General features: G+C 36.6%; 1 protein-coding gene across 1 annotated transcript in view; it reads right to left on the bottom strand.

The window, feature by feature from the left end:
* Window positions 1-2,906: 2,906 nt before the first annotated feature.
* The window catches only part of kcnc4 (potassium voltage-gated channel, Shaw-related subfamily, member 4), a 32,552-nt gene continuing 19,668 nt past the window's right edge, over window positions 2,907-15,790 (bottom strand). The window contains exons 2-4 of the mRNA XM_073819215.1: window positions 10,624-11,566; window positions 9,708-9,902; window positions 2,907-5,631 (exon numbers count right to left, since the gene is read on the bottom strand). Coding sequence (XP_073675316.1) covers window positions 5,564-5,631; window positions 9,708-9,902; window positions 10,624-11,566 — 1,206 coding nt within the window. The 3' untranslated portion in view covers window positions 2,907-5,563. The remainder of the gene's footprint in view (window positions 5,632-9,707; window positions 9,903-10,623; window positions 11,567-15,790) is intronic.

Raw genomic sequence — 15,790 nt, 5'->3', positions numbered from 1 at the left:
AAACATTTCAGGATTTTTCTCCATATTGTGGACTTCGATGGTGCTCAGTGAATTGAAGGTTAAAAATGCAGCTACAAAGGGCTTCAAACGATCCCAGCCGAGGAAAGGATCTTATCTAGCGAAAAAGATCTGTGATATTTGTAAAATAAATTAATATTTTATACACTTTTTAACCACAAATTCTAGGGCTCGTCTTAGTGCTGCAATGCGAGTGTGTACTCTGTGCGCTCTGGTTCAAGACAGTTGCGCTATGATGAAAAATTCCCATCTCATGTTCTCCTCCAACTTCAAAATCATCCTATATTTCTTTTTTACCTTTTTTTGTAAATGGTGTTTGACCCTCTTTGCACGTTTACTTTGTAAACACTGGGGCAGCAATGTAGGATGATTTTGAAGTTAGAGAAAATGAGATGGGAGTTTTTTGACATACCCTAACTGTATTGAACCAGAATGCACAGAGTACACATGCGCAGTGCAGAGCTAGATAAGATGAGCATTTGAGGTTAAAAAGTATTTAAATTGTAATTTTTGTTTAGAAAATAACCAATCATTTTGCTAGATAAGACCCTTATTCCTCACCTGGGGTCAATTAGAGCCATCCGAAGCTGCACTGAACTGCATTTTCAATCGGCTGATCCCCATTGAAGTCCACTATATGGAGAAAAATCCTGGAATGTTTTCCTCCAAAAAAATTCATTTCTTTGTGACTGAAGAAAGAAAGACATAAACATCTTCGATGACATGGGGGTAAGTAAATTATCAGGAAATTTTTATTTTGAAAGTGGAGTAATCCTTTAATGCTCAGTATAGTGTATTGGTTTTATCCCCTACGCCAAATCCAACCCTAAACCTACAGTGTTAACAAATGCAAAAGTGATATAAAAACGCTTTTTTTTAACTTCCTTATGTGGATTTTTGTCAAACCGTAGTTTCACAAGGTTTGTACCGGAGCTCTTCATCACTCGAGTGCAATGCCGTGACACATGAGCAACCGGACAAACCTACTGAATTTAAAAACTCATGCGTATGAAGCTGTGTGATGACAACGTTTAAAAGTATAAATTTTGAAATTTGTCAAAACTTAATATTCTGCAAGTAATTGTGTGAAAATAACATGAAAATCATGTATTTCCAATGAGACTGTGTTGGATTTTTAACCACAAATGCTTGTCTTGCAATACCTCGACCTCACACATTACGTAATCACCCAGTGTTTACAACGCTAACGTGCAAAGAAAGTAAAACGGCCTTTACAAAAAAGGTAAAACAATAATGATTTTAAAATTGTTTTGACATACCCTACCTTTTTGAACCGAAGTACACAAACAAAGAACTAACCACACATGACTTTTCCAGTGTAATTTTCTTTACGTAATACGCAAAGATGTAGATGTGCATCGCAGAGCTAGTACAAGACAAGCATTTGTGGTTAAAAAGTGTATACATTTTTATTTTTTTAGAAAATGACCAATCATTTTGCTAGACAAGACCCTCATTTCCTGGCTGGGATCATGTTGAGTCCTTTGAAGCTGCATTGAAACTGCAATTTGGACCTTAAACCCATTGGCCCATATGAAGAAAAATCCAGATTTTTTTATTTATTTAGTTGTCAAATGATTATATGGTGTTACATAACTTACAAATATGCTTTGTGTCGTAAGATCTAAATAATTTTGTGTTCCAAAGGTTAACGAAGATCTTACGGGTTTAAAACAACATGAGGGTAACTATCCCTTTACAGTTTTTTACAGACGCTAGGACACATTTCTCAATACTTAGGTCACTTTTGCAAAACAGAAGCACAACAGAAGTCTATGTAGGCTAAACTGAGGATCAATTATCATTGTTTTGGCACAAAATGCATTCAATGACTACATCTCTCAAATTTCATGAATTCTTTTCTCACTCAGACACAACAACTGCCAAAACTCTTTGTATGTACAGCACATTTTGCACATGCTTACATACTGTTTTCAAAACTGTTAAACTTATGTTCCAAACAATAACATAATGCAAAACTGAACAAGACAGCAAAATTCAACAGCAATATTTTATTGAAACATATTTCAAATCTAAAAATGCAGTAGATTAGCATTACTTTTTTATCTGTATCAGTGGATGGTGTGTATACAAATTCTTGTATTTTGGAATTACTTAGTACAAAAAAATAAAAAATAAATAAACAACATAAAATATTGACGAATTCTGCATCATGTCTGATTCATTCCAGTAACATATATTGCAGTTATAAACAGATGTTTCCTTGTTTTACACAAGAAAACACTGTGTAATGCTACATGTTGTTAGTGTTTTTTAGGTCATTGTTTTGTGGGTGACAAAGTGTGTTTGTCGGCTGTCAACCTTTGCTAGTGTTCTGGAAGAATAAGTTTATTTGAGAGCTGAATAAAGTGTTTTGGTAGTTGTAGTGCATTTTGAATGTGAAATGAACTGCTTTGCCAAGCTGAAAGTCAGTTAGGAGAATTGTGTGAAGAGTTTTGCAAAAGTGGCCTAAGTATTGAGAAATGTGTCCTAGCGTCTGTAAAAAACTGTAAATGCATGTTTACCACTTTTTAAAGTGGTATAGTATGGAAAAAAAAACAAGGAGAGGAAAAAGTGAGAGTGAGAGAAAGACAGAAGGAGGGGAGAAAGATGCATATAGAGAAGGAAGGAGCTAAACAGTAATTAATGGGGCTTATCTCTCACAGTCGCCATGGAGATGGATGTGTATTCTGCTCTGTTTAAAACTGTACAAGCGGAGCCGGCGCAAGCTCAGGTCTGCAATCAGACAGACGCGCCGAGGCTTTGGCTCTCCTCCTCAAATCAAAATACACAACAATGACTGTGTGCCAAAACATACAGCTGCATCTCAGACATCAGCGCTTGAAATAAAGCAGTGCAAACCTCAGTTCAATATTTAGATTTTATTTGTATTCCTGCAGAAATGCATAGACACACATGCCTACAAAATACAAGATATGAGCTGCTTTAGACATATAACATTGTACATGTTCTGTACACTCTCAGAAAAAAAAGGCACAAAAGTTGTACGATTTCAAAAGGTACTACAATGTACCACTTAGGCACTATTATGTACACTTCAGCTACTAAGATGTACTTTTAAGATATTAATATGAACTCTTTACCTTTTTCAACAGCTTTTGTACCTTTTTTCTTAGAGTATACCATATCTATTAGTATAAGAGCCTCATTTTTAGCATGTTACGTCATCCCTGAACACACACAAACATACTCAAGGTTACTGGCTAAAGGCAGATACTGCTGGACCATTATGAAAACAATCTGTGTAACTAGACAGTGAATGCATCTTCTGGCTAGATAGTGATATTCTGCTACATATTTACATTTTCTGATCTAATAGCATGGTGTTGCACTTAAACTCTGTTGTTATGAAACATAAGGCAACTATGGCAGACAACAAACCGGAAAAAGTCACACATAAATTTGTGTGTGTGTGTTTGTGTGTGTGTGCAAACATGATTGACATCTCAACGGTATGAGCCTCTCTTAACAACAATTTCTTTTTTTATGTTATTATTATCATAATTAGTATTATTAGTAGTATTACAAGACAGTAGGCACAACTTGGACAGGTGTACTTGCAAAAGAAGGTTAGATTATGGTGAGCTAACATTGCAGATCATACAGTTTTCTGAGTTTGGTCCCATCTCAACCAGCAGTGTTAATGAATATTAATGGCTGATGTTTTTTTAATGTAGGACTGTAGTTTGGTTACAGAAAACGATGGTTGGGAAAGTATGCAGCTGCCAATATGCTTTTTGATGAAGCTGCTTTGTGAGTGTTTTCTTTATAAGAAAAACTGAAACGTTATATATTTCCCTTTGACTTTTTCAACTGAAATGCTTTTGGAAAACTGTTCTTGAAGATCCTTGTTTAGCGGTTCTTTGTACAGTGATAAATGAGCCATTTTTACAGTTGTGTTTGTTGGCCTGTGATCTCTGGAACGATACTGTACAGACGCAGGGCGCTTTCTGCTTTTGTCCAAATAAAGACAAGTGGAGAATCAAGGGAGGAGAAATGCTTTATAGATCTTGATGTGGACTGCTGTTCAAAAGGTTTTTTTTAGGGAAATGAATGTTCATCAAGGGAACATTTACTCAATCCAAAGTTACAGTAAAGACAATTATTGTATAACGTTAAAAAAGATTTCTATTACTATTCTTATGACTTTATATCCACCAAAGAATCCTGAGAAAAAAATATCATGGCTTTAGCTTCAGCAAAATTTTTATTATTATTGTAATATTTCACAATTGTACTATATTTGTGACCCTGGACCACAAAACCAGTCATAAGGTTAAATTTTACAAAACTGAGATGCATACATCATTTGAAAGCTCAATAAATAAGCTTTCTGTTGATGTATGGTTTGTTAGGATAGGACAATATTTGGCCGAGATACATCTACTTGAAAATCAGGAATCTGAGGGTGCAAAAAAATCAAAATACTGAGAAAATCACCTTTAAAGTTGTCCAAATTAGGTTCTTACCAATGCATATTACTAATCAAAAATGACATTTTGATATATTTACAGTAGGAATTTTACAAAAAATCTTCATAAACATGATCTTTACTTAATTTCCTAATGATTTTTGGCATAGAAGAAAAATCTAAAATTTTGACCCATGCAATGTATTTTTGGCTATTGCTACAAATATACCCCAGCGACTTAAGGCTGGTTTTGTGGTCCAGGGTCACATATTTGTGACCCTGGACCACAAAACCAGTCATGAAAAATAAGCTTTCCATTGATGTATGGTTTGTTAGGATAGGACAATATTTGGCTGAGATACAACTATTTGAAAATCTGGAATCTGAGGGTGTGAAAAAATCAAAATATTGATCAAATCGCCTTTAAAGTTGTCCAAATGAAGTTCTTAGCAATGCATATTACTAATCTAAAATTAAGTTTTGATATATTTACAGTAGGAAATTTACAAAATATTTTCATGGGACATGATCTTTACTTAATATCCTAATGGATTTGGCATCAAAGAAAAAAAAAACATAATTTTGAGCCATACATTGTATTTTTGGCTATTGCTACAAATATACCCATGCTACTTATGACTGGTTTTGTGGTCCAGGGTCACACTGTTGATCAAATAAAGGCCATATTAATGAGGAAACACATTTTCTTATTTAAATAGCAAGTTGGGGAAGGACAAAAGTCCCTAAAAATAATGTCAAAAGTTATTTTCTCAACTTTTAGGATTGAACTAGAATTTAAATAGCTTCAAAAAAAGGATTCCAGCGACGTCATTAATATTTCTAGGAGTTACTTTAAGATTTTATGTGTCCTAAATATAAAAGTACATTAAATTTACATTTAACCAAAAGTACTTATGCTCGATCATGCAAATGCATGCCTGGCAGCTTGAAAATGGACAGATGTACATGATGATTTGACTAGAAATGTTACATATTCTTGATTGGGAAAGACGATGTATGATTGATGAGAATATGAAAGACTGGTGAACATCCTAGACGAGTGACCCACTCGTCCCATCAGGACAAACCCCCTCAGGTTAGGGTAGTGACTTCTGCTTGAGTGTAGTTTGCTGGGGATGTGAGCGCATCTTTACAGCTTTCTGAAACAAAGACACACAGAGAAAAAGTTGAACCAACCTTACTATATTAGCAAAAGTAAAAAGAAGGGCATTAGTAAAGTCCCTTAAAGACTTAATTCAATTTAAAATAATAATTTATAGGGATAGTTCACTCAAACATAAAATTTCTGTCATTAATTACTTACCCTGAAGTCGTTCAAAACCTGTAAGACCTTTGTTCATCTACAGAACACAAATTAAGATATTTTTGATAAAATCCGAGAGCTTTCTGACCCTGACGCTTCTACCACATTCAAGGCCCAGAAAGATAGTAAGGACATTGTTAAAATTGTCCATGTAACATCAGTGGTGATTTTATAAAGCTATGAGAATACTTTTTGTGCGCATAAAAACTGAATAACGACTTAATTCAACAATTTTTTCTCCTGCCTGTCAGTATTCTTGTAGCTTCATAAAATTACGGTTGAACCACTGATGTCACATGGACTATTTTAACAATGTCTTTACTACTTTTCTGTGTCTTGAATGTGTCAGTTGCGTTGCTGTCTAAGCTCTCGGATTTCATCAAAAATATCTTAATTTGTGTTTTGAAGATGAAGGAAGGTCATACGGGTTTGGAGCGACATGAGGGTGAGTAATTAATGACAGAATTTTCATTTTTGGGTGAACTAACTCTTTAAGACTAATTCAGTTCAATTAAAAGATTTTAATTTGACATAAATGGACATAAATGTGTTTTATATGGTCACAAAAATCCCTTATAATGAAAAAATGCCCCCCAAAAAAACAATAGCAGGGAAAATATCCTCTAAATAAAGTTAATCTCTGAGACACGTTACAATGATGGGATGTGGATCACTGAATCAAGCAAAACTTTTGTCAACAGCACTGCAGATTTATGTATTACTGTCTATAAAGAAAGATTTCTGCCTATTAAATCAAGCAGACTTCTGGCCTTCAGAGGCCCTGCAGTGCACCCATAGACCGGGGAGGCCGTAGGGTCTGTCCATGTTGCTAATGGAAACCTATTAGCAGCAATTAAGTTGAGCTGCCTTTCGGGACCAGAAGCAGATCCATAACTCACATCAGGACTGCTGTAGATGATGCCTTTCAGTGCTGGATGACTGGCTCGCCGCATAATTACACACAAATCAAGCAAGAAGACAGCTTGAAAAAGACAGCGCTGTTTGAGAGAAGACAGTACCCAAGGAGACTCTTTACTGCAAAAAAAACATGTTTTTTTTACTAAAAACAAGTCTTAAATGTTTAGTTCACCCAAAAATGAAAATTCTGTCATTAATTACGCAGCCTCATGTCGTTCCAAACATGTTGTTCCTTCGTTCATCTTTAGAACACAAACAAAGATATTTTTGATGAAATCCTTACAGGTTTGGAACAACATGAGGGAGAGTAATTAATGACAGAATTTTCATTAAGACTTGTTTTCAGTGACAATATATTTTTACCAATGAACATTACTTTGTCTTTCTTTCTCTACCTGTATCTTATGTGTTTGACAGGTATGTATCTATCAACAAACATACAAACAGAAGAAATGCCACGAGTTTCTGATCTACGGCTCATTCGTACATATTTATTTTTAACATCAGCAATGACATTTCCAAAGATGGAGCATCTTTGCTATGTCTGGTGAGGGAATTATTGCCTGTAATCACTGTTGGTTTGACAGGACCACAGCTGCAGTCGCTCTGCCCCTCATTGATTCCCAGAGTGCATCGGTCTCCACATCAGTGAGGAAAATTGCATGTCTTTTCACACAAACGAGAAATCAACCGTCACAGAATGTCTGAAGGGCTTAGACGACCTCTGTTTGAATCTTCCAAGAATAGAGGGAAACCAAAACAAACACACATGCTAACTGGTGTAATTAAAATTCATACTTCCTATCGTTACCCAATGAAATAAAAAAATATCATGCTACACCAACTTGCCATAGATGAGACCACAGGTTTTCATTTATGGAAAATTCATCAATTCCAAAACCGAAAGAATGCTCATCCTTAAAACACAGTAACACGGAATCATAGCAAACATCTAAATGGCAAATTGCATTTCTCATGTTTTTTTTTTTTTTTGTTCAAGTGCAATGTTCTGTAACAGATTTCAGATGTAGATTCCCACCTATAAGCTGTCTTGCTTCAGCAACAGGTGCTAATAAGCTCCTGTTTGACATTAGCAGCACTCCTTCAAATGGAGACAGGGGCTTCTAGGATGTAAAAGGTGGAATGTTTGCTTGAGCAGCTCGTGATTAAGCGATTAGCTCCAGAAATAGACTGCCAGCAACCTGTCAGAGCTTCAGGGAATTCGGGGGCCGAGGCGCAAGTCATTCAGGCTGAGTCAAAGTCTGACTTGACAGCAGCCAGTAATGAAGCATGTTGGATTTGCCAAATGCTTTGTTTGTCGTGATGTTATCATCGTATTTTGTCAGTTTTGAAATGTCAGTTACAGAATTACATGCCTGACAAAAAAAAACATTTTTTTTCATTTATTTTATTTTTGGCGTTTTTGACTTTATTGTGATAGGACAGTGTAGAGAAGACAGGAAGCAAAGTGGAAGAGAGAAGGATTGGGAAAGGTCCCACAAGGTTAATGGTGCCGATAAATAAATTTATTTTACTCTGCTCCTGAATACTTTATTCTGATTAGTCAATTAAGGCTTTTTGTGGTCAAATATGTTTATAATGACTCTTAAACTGTACAACTGAATGATTTCCTCTATAGCTTTGATAGTTTCATGCTCCTCATTGCACTCTTCAGGCTCTTGGTTTTCATAAAATAATATAATATTGACACAAATCAACATTTCCTATTAATTTATTTAAGAAACCATCTGATAAGCAGAACAATGCTAATATATATATTAGAACTGCCCCCTAATAGTCGACTAATCGTTTGTCGACGAGAAAAGGGTTTGGTCGACCAAAATTGTATTAGTCGCTTAGTCGCCAAAAACAAATCCACAGGAAGTGGCGAAGTCACGCAGCCCCTGACAGACAGATCATTAACAGCTAGTCTATGTGGTAATATGGTACAACGGGCAGGACATCCAAACGTTTTTGGTCATACAGATAAAAGTAACACATCTTTCGAATCTGTAAAGACTACATTTATTTGTGTGCACTAAGAATAACAACGAAATGTTGCTCTTTTGCAAATTAATGAAAGCAAACAGGATGCACTTTCTGCCATTTCGGTCTGTGTAAACTTAAATGAGACACTTCAAAAGTCTGTGTATACTTGCCTTATGGACATGACAAATATATCTATAGAGAGCGAAATGTCTACTCTCAAATGAACCAATTCAAATGAAAAACAAATATTCTCAGATTATACATATGAAACATGCATAATCAATATCAAAAAATCTAAATAAAAAAAATTATCAATAAATTACTAAAATGTTATAGCAGCCTCCTTGCTGTTTTTCCCTGACACATTCATAATTATTATATCTGCCGGTGCGCTGTGGCAAGCTTTATGCGTACACTTGAACGCTTATTAGGATCTGTAGGAAATTAAAGGTTCATTATGATTTATATTAATAAACATGCAACTAATAGTCAACTAATGCTTAAAATGAATGATTATAGTAGACCAGAAAAATATTTAGTCGAGGGCAGCCCTAATATATATACTTCGACATAAAGGTCCGAATGAGTCAGTCATAAAAAAATTGCATCACGTTAAATTTTTTGCATTTTTTGCATCTGTAGCAAGCATTTTGAGAGGTTTTTTGACAGTTTAGAGCCTCCGTACAAGCGAACGCCAAGTTCATCCACTTCGTCTCGCAGCACAAAGCACTGTAAAGGTCCATTCTGAAGACATTCTGAAGTAAACTTTGAATCACCCAGGATAATCCCTCAGCTCATTAATAAGGAGGTGTGCATACAAAGTTTTCTCTCATTTCTCTCTATATCTTTTTCTCTTTTTAAGAAGAGAGTGGACAACCACTTGAAGATTCCATTTAGTATTTTTTTGTGAATTAATATTGCCGGACTCAAGTGTGCATGGTTTCTGATCATCGAGATTTACCCCAAAGGATAAGACCAACTCTAAAGCCACCAGTTCCAATTTACCTGTGTGGATGGCGGGTTCAGCTCCACAAGAAAAGTCTCCAGAATTAAGCAGGAAGCAAGTTGCCTCTTTTATGGTCTTGTCTCTGTTGCGTGAGCATCGGAGCGTCCACCTCTCGCCCGGGGAAAGTGGCTTGGTGAGATTGCAGCTCTCCTCTTCAGAAAGAGTTACGGTAGCATCGCCATTCTGCTTTGAATCTGACAACAAAACAAAAACATGGATGTCAATGCTCATGACAATTCATTTGCAGCAAACATATAAGAATGACCTTAAACCTTTGTTAGATTTATGTTTAAAGAGTGAATTGAAAATTCTGTCCTAATTTACTCACGCTAATATCGTTCCAAATGCATAAGACCTTTGGTCATCTTCTTAACAAAGATAGTTTTGATGAAATCCGAGAGCTTTCTGACCCTCCACAGACAGCAATACAACTACCACAATCATGGTAGTTGTATTGATGTCAAAAAACTCTCGAATTACATCAAAAATAACGTAATTTGTGTCCCAAAGAAGAATGAAGGTCTTACGGTTTTGGAACAACATGTAATTAATAACAGAATTTTTATTTTTAGGTGAACTATCCCTTTAAAACAAGAAAAAGTTTGCCATCAGAGAAAATTAATTCAAGATATATTCTCTGAAAACAAAATGGTAATTTTGCCTTTGAATGGTTTTGAATCTTGTTTTAAGCATATTTTAATATGATTAATATATGATCCATATTAATCCATATAAGTAGTTACTGTAGTTTATTCCCAGTGTAATGCTCTGTTAAGGATTTCAGGCTTACAGAAAAAGTCAAATTAAAATGGGCCATATATCCCAGGTGTCTTTAGCCTCAGTATCAAACAATTTTAATCATCCCACCATTATCTCCCAGAAAACACCATTGTCATGGAAATCCTGATGTTCTACCTGAGCGGTTTCTTGCAAGGTTCTCCTCACCGGCGAGGGGGCACGTGTCGCTTTGTGTGCTGTTCCTTGGTGAGTTGCTTTCAGACTTCCCAAATGAGGCAGAGTTCATCACCATGTGTGGGTTTGGGTTGTGCTTCTTCTTCTTCTTGGGTAACTTCTGCTTGGCCATTGCCAGTGAGTAATACATCCCAAAATTGTTAACGATAATGGGCACTGGCATGGCGATGGTAAGCACGCCTGCTAACGCGCATAACGCACCGACCATCATGCCCAGCCACGTCTTAGGGTACATGTCCCCATAACCTACTGTCGTCATGGTGATCACCGCCCACCAGAAGCCGATGGGAATGTTCTTGAAATGTGTGTGATTGCAGCCACTAGGGTCTTGGGGATCTGCGCTAATACGTTCGGCGTAGTAGATCATGGTGGCGAAGATAAGCACCCCGAGCGCCAGAAAGATGATGAGCAGACAGAACTCATTCACACTCGCCCGCAAGGTGTGGCCGAGAACCCTGAGACCCACAAAGTGTCGAGTGAGCTTAAAGATCCGTAGGATGCGGACAAAACGGACCACGCGCAGAAAGCCCAGGACATCCTTGGCAGCTTCGGATTTGACGCCGCTCAAACTCATTTCCAGATAGTAGGGCAGGATGGCAACAAAGTCAATAATGTTTAGCTGGTTCTTGATGAAGAGAAGCTTGTTCGGGCAACATATGATGCGGACAAGGAACTCGAAGGTAAACCACACCACGCAGATTCCCTCCACCAATGTCAGCACTGGTTTGGGCTCCATCTCCACACTCTGGGTGACGGGGGTTATGGTGCTGTTACTTTCAGTATTTGTACGCGTGACGTTACGAAGTTCATTGAAGACCTCATGGGTCTCCAGGCAGAAGTTAGTGATGGACACCAGGATGAAAAACAGGGAGACAAAGGCAATTACCTGAAAGATAAGACCAGAAATAAAACATCTTAACAAACAGTCACAAAACCCTAAAAAACAAAAGATGAACAAAGGTCTTACAGGTTTGGAACAACATGAGGGTGAGTAATGAATAACAGAATTTTCTTTGTTGCAAGAACTATCCCGTTATACCCCAACATAACAGAACTATAAACATGAACAGATCAACCGTACATTAATCTAATGCATAATCTAAAAACATATTTTATAACAGGTAATTTTAGCACTTCTTTTCTTACACACTCTGAAGCAAATCATGATAGTTCACACAACTTTTTTCCATTAAAGTAGTTTACTTCCAGAGCAAAAATTTACAGATAATGTACTCACCCCGTTGTCATCCAAGATGTTCATGTCTTTCTTTCTTCAGTCGTGAAGAAATTGTGTTTTTTGAGGAAAACATTTCCGGAATTATCCCCATATCCCCATGGACTTCTATGGTGCCCGCGAGTTTGAACTTCCAAAATGCAGTTTCAGATGAGGTCTTATATATCGAAATGATCAGTAATTTTCTAAAAAAAAAAAAAAAATTTATATACTTTTAAACCTCAAATGCTCGTCTTGTCTAGCTCTGTCATGTGCATGCGTACTCTGTGCAGTCCCGTTCAAGATAGGTCGGGTATGCCAATAAACTCCCATCTCATTTTTTTACCTCCAACTTCAAAATCATCCTATCAGTACTTCTGTCAGTGTCAGTACTTCTGCAGCGATGTAGGACAATTTTGAAGTTGGATGAGAAAACGAGATGGGAGTTTTTACCCTAAACGGAGTGCATGCAGAGGTAGACAAGACGAGCAATTGAGGTTAAAAAGTATATACATACTTCAGTTTGGACCTTCAACCTTTTGGGCACCATTGAAGTCCACTATATGAAGATAATTCCTGAAATGTTTTCTTCAAAAAAACATAATTTCTTTACGACTGAAGAAAGAAAGACATGAACATCTTGGATGACAATGGGGTGAGTACATTATCTGTAAAGTGAAATTTAAGTAAACTTTAATATTTAACTTGTATTATTTAGTAAATGTCAATGTTTTTTTACATTTTAAATGAGCTGCTCAATACATTACTAAATTGTTCCTGCTATTACAAGGCATGAAAACGCTTTTTGCAGAACTGACCCAAAAACTCTATCACACTGCCCCCATCCTTATCTGTTAAGTCACATTAGTACTTCCTTGTAAACATACAGTATCTCAGAATTTACAACAAATGGACGCCATTTCTTTTCCCTTCATTAGCAGCAAGCAATTAAATTAGCTCAAATTAAGTTCCGTGAAAATCGTCTGAAAGCAGCAGCAGCCTAGATGAATATGTGGACTAAGTGTCAAATCTGTTAAACAGAATCATTAATGATAAAGACTTTGTATAAGTAACTGAAAAAGAAAGGATGTAAGGGAAGATGTAGATAAAGAATAAGAGCAGCAAAGCAAGCATTGATGCTGGTGGGGGGGGGGGGGTAACCATGACAACCATGTCACACCAGCACTGCACAGTTTGAGACTTGTTATCATGCTGAGGGAGATACAAGCCCATGGGCGGCACAATAGCGCTCCCAGAGCGACGTAATAAATTTCATTTGTTTACACACCTCCTCACAGGAGCAGTAAACTGTAAATGAAGATTGTGACAGAATCACTTTCAAATAAAAATTCTGATAAACTCATCGCCATGTCATCCAAGATGTCCATGCCTTTCTTTCTTCAGTTGTAAAGAAATTAAGGTTTTTGATTTTTCTCCATTCAGTGGACATCAATGGCAGCCAATGATTTAAAGGTCCAAATTGCAGTTTCAATGCAGCTTCAAAGGGCTCTACACAATCCCAGCCCAGGAATAAGGCGTCTTATCTAGCGAATTGATCAGGCATTTTCTCTAGCTAGGCCTCACGCATTACATAGTCAAGCATGACGTAGGCGAAAGCATCGACCCAGTGTTTACAAAGCAAACATTCACAGAAAGTCAAACGCCTTTTACAAAAAAAGGTAAAACAACAATGTTGGATGATTTTGAATTTGGTGGAGAAAATTAGATGAAGTTTTTTGCCTTACCCTACCTTTTTGACCCAAAGTGCACCGATGAAGAACTAACTAGACGTAACCTTTCCAACATCATTACGAAATGCGTGTTCAGCTAGTGCAAGATGAGCATTTGTGGTTAAAAGTATCTAATATTTATTTATTTAGTTTTTAGAAAATGACCAATCGTTTTGCTAGATAAGACCCTTATTCCTTGTCTGGGACCCTTTTGAAGTTACATTGAAACTGCAATTTGGACCTTCAACCCCTTGGTCCCATTGAAGTCCACTATATGGAGAAAAATCCTGGAATGTTTTCCTCAAAAACCTGGATTTCTTTATGACTGAGGGAAAAAAAAAACATGAACATCTTGGATGACATAGGGGTGAGTAAATTATCAGAATTTCTTTTATCCTGGAAGTGAAATAATCCTTTAGATTTCAATCTTTTTCATGTCAAGGACACTTAATTGAATAGTCATGGCTTTGAATTCACACAAAACAAGTTTTTCTCTATTAGATAACAGTAGGATTATGCAAAGACCCAGGATCACTAGTTAAGGTTATATGGTTAAATGCAACATTTTCCAACATGATATTTCATTGTTGCATGTTTCACTTTCAAAGTCAAATGTTTGGTGAGAGGCGCTAAATTGTTCATGCTTTTTTCTGTTTGAAAGGTACAACCTACAGTAAAACCTACCCTAAATCTAACTGACAGTGTTAAAAGCACTCGTGAGATGAAAACCATTTGGCTGAAGCAACCATGCCACTTTAGCTTGCGTCTTTGAGGTCAATTATCATGACTTGTGTTTGGTTTACAAATCATGCACTATGGCAAAAGTGTCATGATGTCATAACACAACCACAAAAATAAGTCCATTAATCGATTATCTGCCTCTGTACTCAATTTGTGTGAAAAGGAATAAACGCTGCTGGTGTTTTACTGCCACTAATGATCATTTTAGCTGAAAAACTGCTGTGAATTGCTACCTGATCTCATGACGAAAACCTACCCATGGAAATTTTTCGCAAGATGAGAAATATGTACCAAAAAGTAGATATCACTGCAGTTTCCAACAGAAATTAACACTTGAGGTGGTTAAACAGCGAGCACTTGTAATCGTGATTTATGATCACATCTCCATATGTTTTGCTTTTACCAGAGGTAACAAGAAGTTTAGCCAGCATGGAATTGGATTTAGGATGCGGAATCCTTGAAAAACATGAATCACAATGAAAGAGCTGAAAGATGAGAGATAAAAAAACAAGCTACTGTAAATGGCATACTTGTATTTGCATTTTTATGTCACATTTACTTTTACTCATACTATCGGGTAGGTTTAGGTGTAGTGCAGATGGTACACTATTTTAAAACGTCACAGAGCATTAGAGTTATAGCGCCACTCAACAGACATTTCAAGTCAGAACCGCGGTGACACGTACAAAACCAACGTCACATAAAATGTGCCGTATGTACCTTCATCTGTTCTGGGGATCTTGCAAAAAGGTATGTTTTTGTCATGAGATCAGGTTGAGTTTTTTGAAGTTTTGCAAAAGTATAGGTACAGAAGAGGTGCTATTCCAATTTACAATGAGCTTAGACTGACTTACACAATGCAATAAAGCCAGTATGACCTTAAATAAAACATAGCAATGGGAACTGGGAACTGTTTCAGCAGCCCTTTTGTTTCAGCCTTGATTAAAGTACTGTATTGAAGTGCTTTAATCAGCTTTAATCAATGGCAAAGTGGTCACAACAAGGGAAGAGCCCTCTGATTCAAACCAGCAACAATTTCACTTTTATTCAGGAACACATGAATCCTTTTCTCAGCAGCTGAAATGCAAATGTGGTAATTATATGAGAACACGTATGTGGGCAGAGTGAGCGAGGGTGTCTGTGTTAAAAGGCACTTCTACAGGAGATCTTTCTAGCAATAAAAACAAATCCTTTTCACTTTTAACATCACTTAGGATTTACTGACGCTGAGCCTGTTCTGTAAGGATAAAACGCAAAAATTTAGCCAAAAATGTATTAAGGATAAAAGGCAAAAATTTAGCCAAAAATGTATATTTGTTTGGGGCCATAATATCAGTTACACAATTAAGACAGTAAAGTAAATGTTTTAGAGGGTTTTCAGAGAAACGGCAACATTGTCTGATTTAAGGCCCATTCAAAACAAAAA

This window comes from Garra rufa, chromosome 15, assembly GCF_049309525.1.
Source record: "Garra rufa chromosome 15, GarRuf1.0, whole genome shotgun sequence".
Taxonomy (NCBI): domain Eukaryota; kingdom Metazoa; phylum Chordata; class Actinopteri; order Cypriniformes; family Cyprinidae; genus Garra; species Garra rufa.
This window is presented reverse-complemented; position numbering and strand designations above follow the sequence as displayed.